At 41.6% G+C, this 16,086-nt stretch overlaps 1 protein-coding gene across 2 annotated transcripts in view; it reads left to right on the plus strand.

The window, feature by feature from the left end:
- The window catches only part of MCTP2 (multiple C2 and transmembrane domain containing 2), a 107,632-nt gene that overhangs the window by 10,011 nt on the left and 81,535 nt on the right, over positions 1–16,086 (plus strand). For both annotated transcript variants that reach the window (XM_009276589.2, XM_009276590.2), the window contains exons 4-7: positions 8,759–8,901; positions 9,696–9,772; positions 10,952–11,063; positions 13,134–13,169. In XM_009276589.2, coding sequence (XP_009274864.1) covers positions 8,759–8,901; positions 9,696–9,772; positions 10,952–11,063; positions 13,134–13,169 — 368 coding nt within the window. The remainder of the gene's footprint in view (positions 1–8,758; positions 8,902–9,695; positions 9,773–10,951; positions 11,064–13,133; positions 13,170–16,086) is intronic.

A 16,086-nucleotide genomic window follows, 5' to 3' on the forward strand; every position in this document is an offset into this window, starting at 1 on the left:
CCCAAAAAAGGGGGGGGCACCCCCCCCCCCCCCCCCCCCCCCCCCCCCCCCCCCCCCCCCCCCGCCCCCCCGCCGGCCTCGTCCGCTGCCGTAGATGCCGCAGCTTCAGGGCCGGGCGAGGGTGCTGCGGGTTCCACGTTCGGCTCTACAGCAACTTTCGGTGCGAGAAGCGATGAACAAGATGTAGCTGAAATTCGAGCGGACGGGGTAAAGTCTCTGGTACTGGCGTTCAGTCTTTGCTTCCGCCCGTGTTTTGTCCCAGCGGAAGAAGTATATCTCTGCGTAGGTAAGTATATAAAGATAAATCTAAGGTGTGTGACAAAGGAGAAGTATTTCTGCCATCGGAAACAGCTGTTGCTGGAAGCTCCTGGTTCTACTCAGCAAGTTCTCAGGGCTCTCCCTCAATTTACTCGTTATATGTTTAACAGTTATTAAGTAGGAATTAATTACACTTGGCTGAGTAAGGGTGAGCAGTAGTTCTGCAAATGACTGCAGGCTATAAGACCAACATGTGACTTTACTTTTTCCCAAACTTTCCAGGTATTTTTCTAGACTTTTTGACTCCCTGTGTACTGCTCTTTCCAGGATGTGTTCCCTTTGGTGTGATTTAAATTTCTCTTTCACTTTACCAGATTTTTATTACTCTTCCCCCCTCTCCTTCATAATATTATCCCTGTTAACCTCTGTTCTTTCCTGCTTTTCTCTTCACCTTTTGCCTCCTGCGTTGTTTTTTGTCTGTCTGTTGTCTCTCCAGTCCCTGACTTTCTGTAGCTCCTCTCCTTGTACCTGCTCTCTATAGAGAGGGTGCAGTGCATCAGCCCACAACTCTGGCTCAGCTGCATGTGCTCCCTGTTGCTTCCTGTAAAGTGCATAAGCAATGTAGGAGAAAAATCAGAATTGCAGCGTTTCCTTCTCCTCTTATCCCTTTTTTTTTTTTTTTTTTGAAGGGAAAGAAAAAGCCTCCATACAGCAACACCCAATATATGTACTCTAGCTAAGGAAGCAGAGTGCTGTTAGGATCTTGGTTCTGGTGGAAAGGGGAGAGGCTCCTAAAAATCCCTCTCTGGGTTGAAATTGCAGTGTGTCCCCTCTTGGGGGTGCAGGATGGCAGAGGTGTAACCCGTTGGTCATCAGTTTGCTTGGAGTCTGATTTATTTGCTTCTCACTGATGCTTCTTGGGATACAGTCTAACTCAGTCATACATTAGAAACTGCTGAAGCAGATGGTAAGGTGCACTTGGCAGGCGTTCACATCACCTGCGTGTACGTTTGGTGCCTAATGTTAGACGGTGCATGGGTCCTCCCGTATTTATAGTTTTTGTAATTGATGAACCAAATACTGAAGGTTATAGATCTGTGCGTGTACCTACACAGTGCTAAAAGTTGGGGTTTTGTGTACTTTGTTTTGTATTACTGTTAATAGATGACATGATATATCATGGTGATGGTGGGGAGTTTCTGATCTATGTAGTTTTAATACTGTAAGTAGTAAGAAAGGAGAAATACATTTTATTAGTTAAATATTTCTGGAGTAGTGGTAGTTCTGCAGAAAACAGAGATAATTATATCTTATCTGGCTTAAAAAAATATTAAGCAATCTTAATCACCAGTGCTCTGTTATCACTTTGTTGCACCCTTAGTGGTTTTATGGCCTCGTTGAGCCTTGCTTTTGTGAAACTCGCAACTTCCAGCTCCACACGCTTTGAACTGGGAGAGGCTGGAGCCCATTTCTACTTGCTGGTTCACTTTCACAGGGCAGGGTGATGCCTGATGTTCATTTGAGTCAGTCTAATGAAATCTGAAATGTCCTGCTCCCTTATAGCTCTGAGATGCTCTGATTGTGCACTTTGCTGCTTGTATGAGTCACCTTTGCACAAGGGTGATGCTGTGACACCGAGCAGCAATGTGATGCCAACAGCTATAAGGAAGTGTTACCTTCATTCAGTTGGCAAACACAGCCTTACTGCTGTAAGAAAAAAAAGAAACTGGGTTTTGAGTGCCTGTAAGGGTGAGAAGCCCCTCCTGTTTCCAAATCCTGTACTTTCAAGGTTTGAGTATATTTTTTCATCTGTTAAATAGTGTGGTTGCAAGAAATATGTTTCTCGGATGTGATGTCAGCTGGTGAGTGGCTGATGTTGCCGTCTTTTTTTTTTTTTTTCTTTTTTTCCCCTCTCAGTTGCATTGCTCCAGCCTGAATTTTGTGTCCCTCTTTTCCACATGGTCTTATGTTTTCTAGATTTTTACAGGACCTTTGTGCCCCGTTTCTTTCTTTCAGGTTTCCCTTGTTGCTTCCTGTTGCTACACTTTGGTTTTGCTCTCATTTCTTTCCTCTCGTGATACAGCTGAATGTGCGAAAGGAGCAGGGTGGGTTGCAGGGGTACAGAAAGTGCTGTCACCTTTCTGGGTGCATCCTGCCTCACCCGTCCAGAGCACATCACCATCTGCTCTCACATCTAACACCACCCGCTGCCAGAGGGTCCCGATGGGCTCCTGGAGCTGGCAGAGAGGCCGTGCTGATCAGCTGCATGGGCAGCTCCTAGCATCACTGCGAGCCGTGTCAAAGCTCAGTCCCCAAGGACAAAATAAAATAGGACAGAATAACACGTACTTTTAACTTTAAGCAGTAAGAAACCTGCAGCAGCCCACCACTCATCGCTTTGGGCTATCCGGTGCCCAGGTCCATGCTGATACCAGAGTGCTGGAGGAAGGGATGTGTTTGTGCTGCGACGGGCGTTTGTCAGCTTAGAGCAAGTCCATTGTTTGGAAAGCAAATGCTCAGAGCAATTAGGCTGAATCGCTCCCTGCAAACACGCTGATTAATTTAGACTTTCTCTGTTTTCAGGGTATTTGCAATTAGATCATTAGTCCTTCAGATTTATTAATTATTGAGATGTATTAGGCAACTTTTCACACTTCTTTTTGAAAGGCGTAATCATGGCTAATTTACAAACGCTAAGAATTTGAGCGGTGCTGGGTAGTTATTTTGATGTTTTCTGGATCCCGTGTAGCTCTGCGTACAGCGGCTTGTGCTGTGAGCGTTTGTGTGCGCCAAATCCGGTTTCTGGAAGTGCAATGTGTGAGGCTGAAACTTTACCCTTTTACACGGTGATCCCTGCAAGGCTCCCTCCTGGACTGGCCATGGGAAATGAATGCACAATTAAGTTAAAACAAAAGCAATTAATCCAATATCTGTCTAGCCACCTTTGGTAAATTAATGTTAGATTAAGAAATACAGGGATGGCAGCACTGGAAGAGAATACGTAGGGCCCAGAGAATACTCTATGACTCTTCTTTTGTAGGTAGTTGTAATTTAGATGAGAGGTTTCTTAAACTGATCAAGCTCTGTCAGTTGTCAGAGTTGGCTCTTGGGGGCAGCTGCCTGCGTTAACAGCTCATACTGGCTCTTTCTGGGACCCCTATAGGGAGGTTTTTATAAGGCCAAAGACTGAGAATATAAGAAGATGCAACTATTTACACCAAAGGTCCTCAGTGCTGGCTAGTCATGTAAAAGTGGCTTCTGCCTTATCCTCGTGCCTTCCTGTGCGTTCGTACCTGAGTCCCGACTGGGAATACGACGTTCGATTGGACTAATGGTGTTTTGGTAGGGTCTTGGGTTTTTTCTCGGTTTGCTTATTTTAGTTTGTTGTTTTTTTGTTTGTTTTTTTAACATTATTTGAGTGTCTTGCGTGGAACATCCTGCATCTGCTTCTTGCGTTCTACTAATGTTCAGTTCAGGCTTTTTTTCCCCCATCAACTGTGGGTTTGTTTGCATTCTTCACACTTCTCTGGTCTCTTTGGTTTATTGGTTTTTGTTGTGGTGGGTTTTTTTTTTTGCTTGTTTGTTGGTTTATTTTCCCTTGGAACCTATTGGTGATGCTTGTTTCCAAGCAATGTTTCACTTCCATCTGGCCATGTAAAACTAGCTAGGCACAAAACTTTCCAAAATTACCTGAATTTCCTGCCAGCAGAATACTTTTTTTTTATTTCCCCTTTAAACCTTGATCTCAGCTATTTCACTACAAGAATATAGTGGTTTTCCACTTAAAAAGAAAAGTGTGTGTACCATTTTAAAGTGTCTCTTGCTCCTTGTTGTAAATAACTTCAGTAATTCTATTTCTAGGAAGATTTTATAAAACTTATTCTTTACGTGCATATAAAATAAATCCTTCATTTCCTTCTTCAGATTAAAGTTTAGGTTTTTAATAAAAACTTAAGATGTTCTAGGTTATATTTCACACTGTTCTTTGATTTATTCTGCCCCCCCTCCCCCGGCTTTTAAGGCAACTTGGTGGTAACTTTTTTATTTATTTATGTAACGAGATTTGTTTCATGTGCTACGTTTCCAGTAAGTTTACTCCTGTGAAATAGTCCGTGGCTTGAAATCATATCGGGTCTCCTGGTTTTGTTTTTTTTTTCCGAATTATGAAGCAAGTGTGTAGTAGTATTAAAGCCAGTTGATGTGATACATCTCTCGGTAGCTGCTAGAGGGCAGCAGTATCCATTTAAAAACACCGTTAACAGTTTCTTGGGCTACTAAACCCTGTCCTGCTGCTGTGTCCCGGCAACTTCTGCTCACTGAAGCTTGCTCAGATTTTAGCTGATGTTTGGTCTGCCTGCATTGCTTTTTAGTATTAGTGAAAGAAAATAGAAGTAAAATAGATATTACGGAAATGAATTCAAGGGAGCATCACAATTGAGATGCATGTTCTTTCTCTAATGGGAAAACAGGTCTAACTGATGGAATGACTTTTTTAGAGGTCATCCTTTCTTTTTACTCTTACTGGGTTTGTTTTAGGCTGAGAAGCAGATGATCCTGTTGGTTTTATATATTTTGTCCATATATTTTACTGTGTGAGAACCTTCTTGTCATTGCGTAACATTTAAATTAACCTCAAAGCATCACACCTTGCCTTCCCACCAGAGAAGTGTGTTTCTCGGGCTAAATTCTCAACTGATTTCAAGAAGAATCAGTCTCCTCACGTTACTCTGTTGAGACGTGGTTACAGCTGATGTGACAGAGATGAACAGGTTCAGACCTTGCATTGCAGAAGAGCCTGGGTGCATGTGCTTAAAAGTTGACTTGGTTGCCTTCACTAAGAAATGGCTGCCGAAAAGCTTTATTTTACTTTTTTTTAATGGCCTGACTTCTTCAGAAAATTATTGGGTGCCTGTCACGTTATAGGAAAATTATGGAAAATATATCCTTTTCTAGCCCGGTTCATCTCTAAAATCAGTAGGCGCTTTTTGAAAAGTTATGCTTTTCTGGCTAGATTGTAGATTGTCTCTAATAAATAGCTTTTAATAGATCCAGACATCTTTCCAATCTTGAAACCAGAGGGCTTCAAGCCTTGAATTCAATTGCAGTTAATAATTTGCAGTCTGTGCTGTTTGTCCCGTCAGCTGGGGCTTGTCCACCTGGCTTATTTGTCATTCCCTGTCTCCTTTTTAACCTATTTTGATCACCTGAACCCAATCTGGGGCATCTTAAAGGAAAACAGAAATGGGCATGCTGACCCAGGGAGGTACAGGAGCTTCATCAACATCCCGGGAGCAACTTGGGGGAAGCCTTGAAAGCCCCAAAAGGGGCTGTGGTGCCATATGCAGCCCCATCAATTCTCTCCTGGCCATCCAGGTCCACCCGACCAAATGCCACCGAGCCCCGGTGCACGCCAGCTCCCGCTGCGGAGGTGAAAGTCCATCTGTTTGCCGGCGTGGAGGTGTCAGCCCGTCATTTGTATGATCCTGTGCCGCCGACCCCTTTCCCCCGCCTGCCTAGTTGAGATGTTACCCCTCTGACAGCCAGACAGGCGAGCGCCACCGAAGCCCATGCCCCTCCGCAATTATTTTCCCTAACAATTAACACCGGCACTAACTTGACACCTTTTCCTTGTTTGGCTTTTGTAAACCATCATCCCTTTTTCTATTAATTCCTGGCATTAATATTTTCTTTCGCGCAAGTGCCGCCGTTCACCCGTGAAAGAGTTTGAACATTATGTAGCTGTCAAGATAGTGAGGGATTACCCAGTGTGCCTTGCCGGAGTAAGTGACACCACTGAGGCCTCGGTTTGAGATGTTTATTTTGAGAGTAAGCTGACAAGCATGAAGGCCTGATCCCAGAGTGGCAATCCTTTTTAATTAAAGGCCTCTTTTTATTATCGCTTTTTTCCCCTCACTGTTTTTTTATATTTTATATAAATATCTATATTTTTGTAAACATATATATTCCTTTCATATGCATATATATATTTTTATATATAAAATATATATAAATTCATGTAAATATAGAGGCATTCTTTTTTATACAGATACGCGAACGATTGCTAAAGCCTGGCTCACATGAGCGGTGCTGGGCAGCCCTTCCCCCTCTTTTATTTTCCTTTACTGTATAACAACATGGAAAGCTTTCAGAGCAATAATGCGATTGGGATGCTTACTTAGCTATAGTCGTCTTGCTTCCCATCCTTGGATAAAAGGCTGGGAGTTTTATACTTGCAGATATTGAACTTGCTGGCTGTTTGCTTTCTCTGTCTCTTCTTCCTCTCTCTCTTTTCAGGTTTTGCCCTCGTTCATGGGTTTTCTGTGCCAAAAGCGGTTGAGTTATGGCCATAGACCACCTGCCTCCATTGCCCTCTTCATGCTTTCGTTTCATCAGTTGCTTTCCTTGTCTTGGCCAGTTGCTATTTCATGCACAGAAGAGGTTGTGGACATTATTATTACTACTGTTGTTATTTTTAATAATGCAGCTTGCTCCTGCTTATCCTGTAAATAAAAGCCAGTTCTTTTTTTTTTTTTTATTTTATTTTTAAATGAGCTGGAAGAAACTAACACCAAAGAGCTCAATGCTGTTATTAACTTCTGCATCCTCTGAGGGCTGCTGCCCACGTTGTGGGACTACGATTTATCTGCGTGTTCCCACTTGTGGAAAGTGTGCTGGTTTTAAGCTGTACGTTTTATATAAGAGTATAATCATAGTTCTGAGAAGTATTCTAGGGAAAGGTCTAGTCCTAACAAATTGAAAACAGTAAGAAGCTGCCCTCTGACTTCCCTGGCTTTGGATCGGGCCCTTATTATTCTCTCTTAGAGGAGCAGGAAAGGAGATGTCTTTTTAAGTTTGCAGCTTTTTTCACAAAAAGGGGTTGATTTCAACAATTACTATTTAGGAAAAGAATCAACTGTAGGTAGTAGTTGAAAACCAGTTGATAATTTCCTTCTGTCAATGAAACACCCTTTATATGCAGAATTGGCCAGGGCTTTACAACTCTTCCCTTTTGAAATTAAAACAGAATAAAAACATTCTATAATTCTTAAAAATAAGTCTATGTCCCAGGAGCACAGTTCTTTACAGTACTATGTAATTCCAAATAGATGCTAACACATAGCTATTTTTTCTTGAGTCTAAGTCTGCCTTCACATAACACCGATCGGGGCTTTGGATGTTTAAATATGGATTTTCCACATTCTCACCGTTTCACCAAACTACTGACAAGACTGAGTATTGGTCTTAGGCTGGGTTATCCTGAACTGCCATGCGTTTGTCGGCCAGTATCTCAGTGGGACCCGGGGAGGACGGGTTCAGATTATTTCTGAATGTCAAGTCTGGTGTAGGAGTTGGTCTTTTCCTGCCAGCAGCCCACACTGCAGGCTGGGGGGCAGCCAGGACCATCGCGTTAGCTGTTATTCTTCTAATGAAATTGAACTGTTAGGAGGGAAGCTTAATTCCAAACATAAGGTATAATACAGACAATATTGACTATTACAGATGAATGGCACCTGGGATCAGTTAATTGTATAGGCTGCTACACCCCAATTTTATTCTTTCCCTTATTTGCAGCTTGTGAGATTTTTTTTGCGAAGCCTGTGTGCATTACTAAATCAACCATCTAGTTAAAGCCTTCGTGCACTTTGTTCCCCCTTTTGTATGGTGTCTTGCACAGTGGTTGGTGTTAGTGCAGATGCCACTGGTTTAATAATAATAAAAAGTTGATTCCCTCTTCTGTTTTCCTTTGACAGCTGCAAGTCTTTCTATTGCTGCCGAGTGGCACGAGCCTTACGCTCTGTCCATGGACATCTGCTCCATAAAAATATGGGACATTATTGCCGTGGCAAATTGTGCCACTTGGATTAAAAAATGTGTAACCTGAATATTGTTTGTTTGTCTTTACAGAGTCTATTCTGTGTGTGGTTTTTATCCTGAGCGGGTGAATAATGTCAGTATTTTTTCACTGGAACTTCAAATTTGGTTTTAAGTGTACTGGCAAGTGACACCACTGATGAAATCCTGATGAGCGTTTTAGCTATTGTTACTGGTTTCCTTGCAGCTCCTATCCCAAGTTACGATGCTTTTGAGTTTTGATCTTTTTATATATTCATAGTCACAGGATCACATTTTCTCTCTTCCACTGCCCGTGTGGTTAGTTGGCCTGTAAATAGTCCCTCATCCCTGCTTCTGTTTGCTCTTTTCCCTAATTAAAATGTTAACTATGTTACTAAAGAATAATTAACGTTCTTTAAGAATAACACAGCAGAGATCAAGCAAACTATGAAGAATTTTTGTTGCCTGCTTTCAAATAACTTTCTGGTTCTGTTCTATAGATTTCCTGTATGAACTAGCAATTTTTATATAGGTAATTAAGTATATGCATGTATATATAAAATAAGTCATTACCATTTATTATTGTTTATTGTTTTATGAATATCTAATTTAAGGTTGTGGGGTTATGGGGGGGCATGCTAATCTATTTTTTTATTAATTATCACAGGTACAAGTGACCCGTATGTGAAGTTTAAACTGAATGGGAAAACTCTATACAAAAGTAAGGTAGTCTACAAGAACAGCAACCCAGTTTGGGATGAAACTGTTGTGCTGCCTGTACAGACCCTCAATCAAAAACTCTGGATCAAGGTAAGTTTTGGGTTTAGATTTTTGAAAGATGGGGCAATATTTTTTTAAGCAATTATTTTCAACTTTAGAAACGTATTGATTTTTATTCACTGTAGCAGCGTAACGTAAAACACAATCCGGTTTAAGAGTTTCAGCAATTTCAAATTAAAATGCACATATGTCTGTTCCAGATTTTACTCGCGTGTTTTGCTTTCCATCTGCAAAAACCCAAGTTGAAATAAAACTCCTTGACTGGATATGATTAAAGCTATGGAGCTAAATTCTGCTCGCTCTTACCGTGCTTGTGCAAACTCGGTGAAACCAATCACGGTTTCATAAGCACGTTTTAAGAGTGTAATTTGGCTGGGTTGAACAGAATTATTACCTGGGATGCAGCCGTGACAAGTAGCAAAGCCTTTTCTCATTATGAGTAACGTTACAGTTACCAGAACTGCAAGCTACCAGTTGCGAGCACTAATTGCTAAAACATCTGTAGCCAGAAGTACCTGATTTTTGTGCAGCATTTCATTATGCTATCGCGCAGAGCATAAAGGAACAGGCACAATCCATAGCAGCACACATGTCTCTGTTTACACAATATTAAGAAGATACTTTCAAAATGCTGTTTAAATATTTAGTTAAAAATACAAATTAAAGCAGGGAGATGGAAAATTATCCCTGAATTGTATCTAAGCTTTGATCTTTCAAATACGAAATTGAACTGAAAGGGCTCAAAATATCTGTTCTTTTATTGGCCGGGATAAAACTGGCTTATGATGTGAAAATTATCAATATTTATTTTATTTTGCTACCAGGTGTACGATCGAGATTTAACCTCTTCAGACTTCATGGGTTCGGCATTTGTAGCGCTCGCTGAACTTGAACTCAATAGGTAATACATTTGTTTAATTAAAGGTTATTAATGCAGCTTAATTGAGAAACATAGGAAAATAACGAAACGCTTTTGCTCTAGCTTGGAATTTGTCTATTCATGAAAACTTATTTTGATGGAAGGGTGGGGAGCACATTTAAAAAAAAAAAAGAAATCGCATGGGATAAATCCTGTGCGCGCATGTTTTTATCCAGCGTTACGTACAGGATTCAGCTCCAACCCGGATGAGCCCAGTTCTGCAGAAGGTGCCCTTTCCTTTTCATGTCTAGGAAGAATAAGAGTTTCTATATGCGGCATTGTTTAGGGAGAGCTACACCAGAATAATTTATGGAGGTGGAAGAAGAAAGGGGGGAGAAAGTTGAGACCCCTTCTTAGCCCCACGTAGCGCGGGGTGCCTTTTTCTGTATATAATTGGGCTGGGGAGCGGTTTGCCCGGCTGGCTGCGAGCGCCCCGTTTCCAGCCTCCCCCCGCAGCCATCCGTCCCCGCGGCAGCTCATCTGGCCCTGATTTAGTGCGGAGGCAAGCCCTGCGCCTTTTGTCTGCTGCTGCTGCTCGGTCTCAATGTGGAGCTGGAAGCCAGGAATTCGAGTTTTAGTTCTCTCTTTTATACTCCCTCGCTGTGCGACTCTTTTCTTGGAGAAAATGAGTTCTCCCTGTGCGGGTGTGTTACAGCTCCCATGGCTGTTGTATCTGAATTTCTGAAACACTAATGAATTTATCTGAGAGAGAGTGCCACCAGGTAAATACCAGCATTCCCGTTTTCAGAGAGGGAACTGAGTCACGGAGGGAGATTAAACGCAGGCAGAGATAAGGCAGAATAAATATCTCTGGAGTCGAATCCCAGCCATTAATGTTTGAAAATTCACTTGGATGGGTTTCCCTGTCACTCTTCTTCCCTGTGAAGTGGAGGTAGTAGTAACTTAATTCGGCGTGTATCCGCATATGGAGAGTTACGAGTATTAAGCAATGCTATATAAACACCACGCTGCGTTATTAAAAGGGGGGTGTATTTTGTCAGAACTAAGGAGGAACCCTCCAGATTTCCTGTTTTAACATTTAAACTCAATATTGGGAATTTCAGACAAGAAGCTGAAATTTGCACAGCTCAGTGTGACCTTTAATAATGAACTCGAGTTAACTGGAGTCAATCAATGCACGTCTTCTTTTTTTGCTTGTAGAACTATTGAACAGGTTTTAAAACTGGAAGATCCCAACAGTTTAGAAGATGACATGGGAGTTATTGTATTAAACTTGAGTCTAGCAGTCAAGCAAGAAGACATCAAGAGAAATGTAAGTGGCTTAGGAAATCAAATTTATAGCTGGAATGTGTGTGGGGGGGGAGAAGAGCTGGCCTGATCTGCTTCACTTGGAAATGCCACCTTTATTTTCGTCCTCCGAGATTCAATATTGAAATCGAGATAGATCATAGCTTTAAAAAAAGCCACATATTTAACTGGGTAAAAGTTGCTTAGACATCTGTAGCTGGATGGTTCTCTCGTAGCTGGGACGCGCGCTGTGCAGTGCTCTCCGTCTATCAGGGGTGTGGTATCCGTTACTGCGACGTGCAGGTTGCTGAAGTGAATGTATGAACCGTACCTGCTGCGATTGCTATTCCAGAGCATACTATTTTCTGATCTCCACCTGGGAGTTTAACACTTCAAAAAAAAAAAAAGTTGTTATTTTTTTTCTCTTTTTTTTTTCTCCCATGACAATGGAAAAATATATCCGTGTGAAATCTAAAAGCAGAGATTTGATGTTAAGACTTAAACTGCACCAATCCTGCGGAGGAGCACGCTGGCTGAGAGGAAGAGATTGCTTGTAAAAACCCTGATTTGGCCACTGAGAGTTTCTTGATGAGTTCAGTTGAACTTGGCTCCTGGTGCTGAAATATGGTGCATTTAGTGATGCTAGAAACCCAGAAGAACCCGGGCAGAAACAGGGAACACCACAACTGAAGCTGATAGTTTTTAAATTTCAGGCCCTGCACGTGTGTTTTTGCTGTTGTTTTCATCTTTTAAGATTCCTACGGGTGTTTTACGTAGTGTGTGGAGCATACCTGTGTTGGTGAACTCATCCTGCCCCTGGCCAGCAAGGGATGGGGAAAAGCCAAGATCAGGCATTTACTTGGACTGGCTTGAAAACCAGAGCTACACATATAGAGCTTACCAATATTACACGTATTAAATATGTGTAATACATATGTAAAGAGAAAATATTCCTACAAGTCTTCTATATAGTCTAGTATGAAAGTTGCTGTTTACAACACATTATTGAATTATAGGTATGGAATTCCAGTCTGAATGGGATTATTTATAGAAACGTAAATGTTTCAAGGGGTTAGAAAGCAAAATAAGAAAAAGCTGATGTGGGGCGTCTGCCATTCATTATTTATTTTTCAAATAATTTCAATAAATGATTTTCAAATAATTCAATAAATTGCCTTTTTGAGAACTGTAAAATCTCAATTAATATTAAGATAATTGTAGAGCTATTTCTACCTCAATATGTGATTATTTAAAAGCTTAATGACAACATTCAAGACACTGTTGTTGTGTTTATATATCTATACTATGAGATGGCCTTGATCTGGGATGCGAATTCCCCCTCTAACTTGTACAGGAGGGTGTTGCTGGTGGCACACATGTCACTGGATGGCAGGAAGGGGTGAAGCAAAGACATAAAGTTTCTTTAGCGAAAAAGCAGTTTAGCCAAAAGAACCTCAGGACTTCTTCTGGCATTTTTGGGAAGGCGTGGGCTAAAGTGGACCTAGCCAGTGAGACAGAAAATACATTGGTTTAAAGTAACAGCTTTTGGTACTCTTGGGTGCTTAGTTAACATTCAGAGTGCAGATGATAGAAGAGTTGGTGCGCACTGTAATTTTTTTTTAAAGACGATGTTTTAAGCCCTCATATTTCAAATGCAAATTGCTCAGCCATTTCCAGTGGAATCAGAATAGTGAAATGGCTCTGTCCACATTAGCACTTAACAGCAAGACGATTTTTTTTTTTTCCCTTTTTAAATTAGCTTACTGTAGAACCAGATGGCACCAAAAGTATAAGCCGTGTTTCTTACCAGTGGCTCTGGGTCCCTCCACTTTTTATTCTTGATTACTTTTTTTTAATTTCCTCTTTTTTTTGGTACAGTGCAGGTATTTTGAGTTTGATTGCTTTGTTCCATGAGGGAGGGGGGAGGTAGATGAATGCAGCCATAGATCCAGCCCCCTACTTAGTAATAAGCTTTTCTAACACATTTGACAAGCTGCTGTTTGAATTATGCTACTAAACACTTTCTCCATTTTACTCCTGCTCTGTTTCCTCTCTCTGGGTTCTCTTTGGTACGGTGGTGGGGACCCATGGATAGAGATGGTCAAGTCGGAAGAAGCGAACCTCATCCAAGGTAATCCATATTTTTTTTCTCTTAAAAAAAAAAAAAGTCCCCTCCCAAAATCTGTGCCCTCCTCTGAAACAGAAGGGGTAAACATAGGAAAAGTCTGAAGTATAGGTGCAACCTGTCTTAATGTGGTGGCTGTGATACCCTTCACTTTTTTGATTTTTTTCGATGTGATGAGAAATTGCTGCTGTTTTCTTATTGTAGGCGCTATGGTAGCGTGTAGTGGCAAGCGAGAGTAAGACCCCATTCAGCAAAGAGCTGTAGAAAGAGAGAAAAACCGTTTGTACTAAGGAAATGGATGTAAATTCCACCAAAAAAAAGGAGCTGTGGAGGATTCGAGTTGTTTAAGGACACCCAAAAGGTTGCCAATAGTTGGTACTGGAGTTGAACACGGGTCTCCTGGATCCCAGTCTAATCGTTTGGGTCGCCTCTCGCCACGGGAGGACTTTTGAGGCAGTATTTCTTCTGGTCGCTCCTGTAGGTTTTTGAAATTCCTTTTGTTCTTGGGATGGAGACCGAGCAGGCAGTTTTCATTACCAGCAGTGTAACAGAATTTCCAAGATTTGTGTGTTGCTACATATCTACATAACTTGCTTTCCTTGGTTCTCTGTAGTATCCCTGCAGGCTTCCACTACTTTTCTATTCCTGTACTGTCTCATTCTTGCATTAGATTTTAACTTGTTCGGGAGACAGACTGTGGCTTTTTATTTGTTCTGTAAAGCTTTAATTTGCCATTGAGTAAATAACAATGATATAGAAACTGCAGGCCCCAGTACCCAGCTTGAGAGCTATACAGTCTAACTTTCTAAAAAGCAGAATTTGGCTCTTACGAGAACACATATGCATCTTGATATTTTCCCTATATAACTATTGGTTTGTGCCTAAATAAATTGAATAATTAACCTCCTCTTGTTTTATTCATTACAACTGTGATGTGCAATGTGAGGAGCCAACCCTCTCAGGTATTGTGCCAGCAAGTATATTTTTGTCAATAGAAGAAGTGCAAAGTACAGCCCTTGGAGCTGGACGGCAGCTTGGCGAGCCCTGGTTCCAGGGATAACGCAGCCCTTCCCGCAGTGCTCGGCGCAGAGAGCCGCCAGGCATCCCTGAATGCTGTATGACAGAAAGTGATGGAATAATTGAAGAGCTCAGCACTTTAGTTTTTAACTAAAGCTCTGGAAATTGCTCTGCCCTCACTCAATCAGTGTAGCTTGATTCCCCTTTTTCTCACGCGTGCACACACAGCTGTCTCTTGACGCTGGTTGGCTTTGCGTCCTGGGAAAGGGAGCCAGGTTTTTAAACTCTGGTCCTTTTTGTCCAGAACAGCCAAACTTCTGTCTTGGTTGCTGTCGCTGGAATTCTTTTTTTGGTTGCGCCCTATATCTCATTGCATTTTGAGTAATTTTTTTTACGTACAGGTTTTTGGACCTTTAACTGTAAGCCATACCGGCAGGTCGTTCAGTTCTCAAGACTCTGGCTTGTGCCTTAGCATCTTTTCAAATAAAATTAAGAGATGCTGAAGCATGGTACTGAGTTAGGAGAAGTGAAAGTATTGTTTAAAAGAGGAAGGAGGGGAAAAAAAAAAGAGCTGCAACCCTGTGCTTATTCTGTTCCAGTCACTAGAGGGTAGGAGAGCTTCAGTTCTTCCTAGGGAAGACAGTTCATGCTCCAGTGTGATCTCTAAAGAAAAGCTCTGTGACCATCCAAAGGCAGTAAAAATATTTCCCGGCATGCGCTGGAAAAATCTGACAAAGCAGTATTTCCTAGTTTATTGATTCTGCTACTGCACTAAAACACTAGTACTGTACATCAATAACCATCTTTAGTTAGGAAACTCTGGTCTGTGGAAGCAGTACTAGCAGTTTGTGGCAGAACATAAAGGCTAGAAAGAAAAATTGTGTGCATGGGGAATATAGGTGTCTAGGGAAGGCGCAAGAGGTTATGGAAGAATAGCCAGAGAGTATGATGGGGTAGAAAACAATGTTGCTGGACGAGATAAAGATACAGGAATAAGGGGGGCAGGGAAAACGGAGAGAGCTCTGTAACAGATACACAAACTCGTCTCTTTTTTGGCTACTGAGCTGACTGGTTGTTGTGGGACAAAAAGGCCATATACTTTCTATTTGAGCAGCTGAACTGAGACAGATCTAAATTTCATCTCTGTAGGTTTAGGCAAATAAAAGTTTTCTATTTGAAATGGTTTTCCTGGGTTTTTTTTGCGCTGAACTATAGCTGACCTGTATTGTAATGTTTAGCTTTTCTTCTTCTACAAATACAGGGAAAATTACTTATTTTAAGGATGGGCAAAATGAATGTAACTTTCACAGCTTTTTTTTAATCTGTATTGCCTATATAAAAGAAGTCTGGTTATACTCTAATTTGGCCATTTTATGTTATCTTAGTGCAGATTTGGCACAGCAGTGTCCTTAAATGAGTCTTGTCACATCGGTCACGGGATTCTTGCTGGCTTCCCAAATTCACCCCAAATGGTTAGTACCCCTGTTTGATGGCATTAATACCTGATGCAACCCCATGTCAGACTGGCGAAGGGGTTCACGTGGGCGGTTGTGGATGCCGTGCACTCTTGACCTGCGTTCTCTGAGCTCACTTGCTTTTAGAAGAAAAAGCTACATGTCAGACAACAATGAAAACAGCAGCAGTACAAGGTCTCCTGTCTAGCTATGGTTGTCTCACAGTCATTACAGATGGTATGCAGGAAGGATTTCAGCAACTGAATATTGTCTTTTAAATCACTTTGGTGCAAGAGCTGTTGAACAGGATGACTTAGCTATCTGTTGATTACACAGTATATATTTTTCACTGCCGCTAGAAGGGAATCATCACACGCTTGTGCAGATTCCCAAGACATGGGCAGCACATCCAGATCCCTCATTTTTCACGGGAGCTGAGAACAGCATTGTCC

The sequence above is a fragment of the Aptenodytes forsteri genome, unplaced genomic scaffold, assembly GCF_000699145.1.
Source record: "Aptenodytes forsteri isolate BGI_AS27 unplaced genomic scaffold, ASM69914v1 Scaffold1, whole genome shotgun sequence".
Classification (NCBI taxonomy): domain Eukaryota; kingdom Metazoa; phylum Chordata; class Aves; order Sphenisciformes; family Spheniscidae; genus Aptenodytes; species Aptenodytes forsteri.